Source organism: Antrostomus carolinensis, unplaced genomic scaffold (genome assembly GCF_000700745.2).
Source record: "Antrostomus carolinensis isolate BGI_N321 unplaced genomic scaffold, ASM70074v2 scaffold6765, whole genome shotgun sequence".
Lineage (NCBI taxonomy): Eukaryota > Metazoa > Chordata > Aves > Caprimulgiformes > Caprimulgidae > Antrostomus > Antrostomus carolinensis.
In genome coordinates this window covers 58,100-62,685 of record NW_010317073.1, presented here as the reverse complement: position 1 = coordinate 62,685, position 4,586 = coordinate 58,100, and the positions used below count along the sequence as shown (strand labels likewise).

At 46.1% G+C, this 4,586-nt stretch overlaps 1 protein-coding gene across 1 annotated transcript in view; it reads left to right on the top strand.

Annotated features, from left to right (window-relative positions):
- The window catches only part of LOC104525328 (kelch-like protein 3), a 37,485-nt gene that overhangs the window by 29,062 nt on the left and 3,837 nt on the right, over positions 1-4,586 (top strand). The window contains exons 9-11 of the mRNA XM_010168449.2: positions 600-797; positions 1,641-1,742; positions 3,681-3,809. Of these exons, the coding sequence (XP_010166751.1) occupies positions 600-797; positions 1,641-1,742; positions 3,681-3,809 (429 nt within the window). The remainder of the gene's footprint in view (positions 1-599; positions 798-1,640; positions 1,743-3,680; positions 3,810-4,586) is intronic.

Here is a 4,586-nt window from a genome sequence, read left to right as displayed (position 1 = left end):
TCCCTACACACGTGTAACCTTCTCATTCAGATAGATGTCCTGCTTTCCAGAGGGGCTATTCCCACTTGTCTGCCCGCTATAGTCACTGTGTCCTCTTCATCACCTCTCTCTCCTGACTGCTCTTCCATCAGTATTTTCCCTCCTCCTCCTGTCCTGCTGGCCTGGCAACCCACAGGGATCCAATTTTCCATGCTGGTTTCCTAGTGAAAATCGAAGGAGTTGAGTAAGGCCCTCTTGGTGCTGAGGAGTGGGTGATGGAGAGTGGATCTGTAAGTTGTGAACGTTCCTCCGAAGACATCTGAGAGGGTTGTGAATGTGGATCACCATTTGGTATCTTCTCTGGCTCAGAAAATGATTCCTTCAGGTGTGAAATCCATCTGTGCCTTATGTTGCTGTGTATTTATGTACATTTCACCTTCCATACGACACGTATGTTTCACCATACTTGTCCCCAATGCTCTTAACCTGTAGGAAATACCAAAGAGTTGCCCACATTCTGCTCTTCCCTGCTGCCTTACACACCCCAACAGATGTCTGATGATACTCACTTCCCAAACTGTTTGTAAAACCCCCCTAAAATCTCTCTCCTCTTTTATCAGGTGTGGTATTTATGGCTGGCAACGTTTATGCTGTCGGGGGCTTTAACGGATCTTTAAGGGTACGGACGGTCGATGTGTACGACGGTGTGAAGGACCAGTGGACATCCATAGCCAGCATGCAGGAAAGACGAAGCACTTTAGGTGCAGCTGTGCTCAATGATCTCCTGTATGCAGTGGGCGGCTTTGATGGCAGCACTGGTAGGTGACTGAGCAAAAACCAGGCAGTGCCTGACCTGAAAAAAATGTTTTCAGAGAAACCTGCAAAGGCTGCAGAACTTTAGTGAGGTTCCTGCACCCTTCCTCTCTGGTTTTGTAGAGAAAGAGCCAGACTGGGTTTCCTGTGTGTTGTAACCAACCACACCCACATTCTGACCCATCAGTAATTGCAGAGTATCTCACTTTTTTTACTTTTTTTAAGTGATACAGTTCTTTCAGTCTTGTTCTCTGTATGAATATGCTTATTCTGGACTGAAAAGGTTTTTTTTTTCCCTGGTTTTAGTTAAATTTTGCATAGCAACATGAATAAAAAGCCAGCAAGGCATCTTATGGGGTATGTGTGTCTGGGATTTATCTTGGCCCAACTGCATGTTTAGATTCATATCTCTGCTGTAGAGCTTTGCCACTTGGTTAAGCCCTAAACTCACTATTTAATCTAGTGATGAGTACAATGCAATGGGGTCTGGGGGAATTTTTAAACCTTTGAATGGTTTAAATGAATGGACATTTTGTAATGCCCGAAAGGATGTGGGACTTCTGGGCTTGGAATCTGGACTCTGCTCCTCCTTGGTGTCCCTAGCACATCAAAGGGGAAGCAGTCCCACAGCAGAGGCCATGGGATAACAATTTTTTCAGCCACTGAAGAAGTGGCATTGACATGCTGGTCCCAGCCTAAAAGGCAAGGGACTAGAAAATTGGGTTGCAGGAGTGTGGGGGGAATTACGGGCTTGGGAGGAGGTGGAAGGCAAATGAAAGTGCAACACCAATCTTTTTTTCTTCTCTTTTTTTTTAATTAGAAAACCTGTGTATCCCCTTTTTAACTAGGTCTGGCATCAGTTGAGGCCTATAGCTATAAAACCAATGAGTGGTTTTTTGTGGCTCCCATGAACACAAGAAGAAGCAGTGTTGGAGTTGGAGTTGTGGAGGGTAAGAAAATCAGCAGCCGTTTACATCAAGCAAATGTTACTGTCTCTGAAGGGTTGAGTGCAATGGAAGTTGGATTTGTGGAGGGTAAAAAAATCAGCAGCCGTTTACATCAAGCAAATGTTACTGTCTCTGGTTGAGTGCAATAGGAGGGAACTGCAGGATCTGTTCTCTAGACTATCTTTAGTTGATAAAGATTTATTTTATATGATTTAATCACTGCAGCTTTTTCCATTCTCCTCTTTATCTTAGTGAAAAATCACGTGTAGCTTTCCAAGAGCCTTGGACCCATATCAGACCAGCCCATGCCTCCTGTGAGTGGCATTATGTGTGTTCAGGTTTCTTTGAATCCTTATTCTTCCTGGGCTGCTTCTGGCCACTGAAAGCAAATGGTTTTGTGCAGTGTATGCTGTTGCCATCAGCAGACATTGTGTGGATGGAGTACCCATCACAGAAAATCTGCTCAGTGAGAGAAACAGGAGCATAGTTCATCCCACAACCCCAGGCTGGTGGTTTGGCAGGAGTACTAAAACCTGTGTTTATTGACATTGGGCTTCCGGCATGCACGGCATGCTTTGCTCTGGTTCGTAAATGAGCAGGGACTGATGATAGCAAACTGGGCCTCTCTCTACAAGAAGGACATGGAGGTGCTGGAGCGTGTCCAGAGAAGGGCAACAGAGCTGGGGAAGGGTCTGGAGGACCAGTGTGATGAGTTCACGGCTGAGGGAACTGGGATTGTTGAGCCTGGAGAAAAGGAGGCTGAGGGGAGACCTTCTGGCTCTCTTCAACTCCCTGAAAGGAGGGTGGAGAGAGGTGGGGGTGGGTCTGTTCAACCAAGGAACAAGGGACAGGACAAGAGGAAATGGCCTCAAGTTGTGCCAAGGGCAGTTGATATTGGATGTGAGGAAGAATTTCTTTGCTGAAAGGGTTCTCAGGCATTGGAAGGGTTTGCCCAGGGCAGTGGTGGAGTCCCCATCCCTGGAGGGATTAAAGAGTCGTGTAGCCATAGTGCTGAGGGACATGGGTTAGTCGGGGACTTTTCAGTGTTGGGTTAATGATAGGACTCTATGATCAAAAAGATCTTTTCCAATCCAGGCAATTCTGTGATTCTGTGAAACACCAGTGCTGCGGCAGCTCAGGAGCGAGGCAGGTGAGGTGGGAGCAGAAGGTGCTTGGAGGGATCGCGGTGGCTGTTGACACCTATGTGTCAGCACCAAACTGGAGTGAGCTGGAAATGAGCAGCGTGGAGAAAGAGCAGTTTCAGTAGGAACCTTTTCTTCCTTTAGCAAAGTCAGTTCTGAAGCAAGTGGAAGGTTTTCTTTGGCCTTGTCTTTAGTGTGGCATAGCAGTTTCCAGTTAATACAACGTATTAACCCTGTGAGGGTTTCCTATCTTCTGTGTTGTAATCACTTGGCATGAGTGAACAGGCTAGCTTCAGCTGTGCTAGCAGCATTGGATGGTTTTGATTTGGCCAAGGTTCTTCAAAATCAGGTCTAGGTTTCCATGCAGGTATTATATTAACATAAGAGGCTACTGCATATTTATTGCTCATGTGATATTGTAATTAATGTACAGTATCGACCTTTGACAGCACGCCTTGCCTGGTGGCACCTGAACAGGAGGAAATGCTCAATCAGCAGAACATGCTTTGATGTTACCTCTTCTCCTGGGGCAACAAGTCATTTGGAAAACCCTCTGGGCTTTTGGCTTCTAATTAAGCTGTTCTATCGTGTTGTTTCCTTATCTTAGTTGACAGCTTTAAAAACAGTCCTTCCTGTCTGTGAGTCTGCTTCAGATCCTTTCGGGAAGATTTTCCCCAGACATCCCAACAGGTTTAGGCACGTCTTCCAGGGCCTCAGCTGGGATCTGTCCTTACCTGGCGTGATGGTAACGTCAATCGGTTGTAGCTGTAATGCTGATGCCAAGGTGTGTCTCTTCCAGGTAAGCTCTATGCCGTGGGGGGTTACGATGGAGCATCCCGTCAGTGCCTTAGTACCGTCGAGCAGTATAACCCAGCCACGAACGAATGGACCTATGTGGCTGACATGAGCACTCGACGCAGCGGTGCAGGTACTGGTTCTGAGATGTGTTCTTCAGATTGCTGGGTTCTCTGCTCATGGAAGGGAAGGAAAAAAATGTGTGTTGGTATTGCAAAGCTGGCATGTGCAACCTGTTATTTCCCTCTGTTCCCATGAGGAGAAAAACCATAATTGCTTGGAAGCTCTCAACAGCTCTCCTGACTTTGTTAAAACCTGCCAAATTGAAATTAATTTCTGGATTAATGAAATAATGTTCAGTGATTCTAAGTAGCCTTGCTAACAGATGCATCTCACTTGTAAGCAAAAGGGTTATCTTTCCAACTTGCCAGCTGCAGGCTGAGCCAGGGACTGGAAAGCCAAGCTGCACCTCACCTCCTTCTCTGCTATCATTTGGGGGCTGTCAGGTGGATTTTCCTTTTGGATCTTCTCTGCAAGCATCCAGTGGGTGCTTTGCAGCACAAAGCACATCTGCACCGGGAGATGTGCAGACCAAGTCAAGGTAACAAAATTCATCTCAGATTGCCCCTGCTAAGCTAGTTTTTAGTGTACTTTTTGCTAGCAAGAGTTGATGATCTGGAGGATTAGAGGAAAGGAGATGTTAAAAAAGGATCATATCCTAGTCTTGATGGTTTCTAACTTACTACATGATGTTAGACCCAGTAGGCACTTGTCTTCTCTGTGGCTGTTTCTCTCTGAAAGGGATAAAAGCTCTTACCCATTGCATTTGAAATAATCTTCACAGAATCACAGAGATTGGAAGGGACCTCAGGAGATCATCTAGTCCAACCCCCTTGCCAAAGCAGGTTCC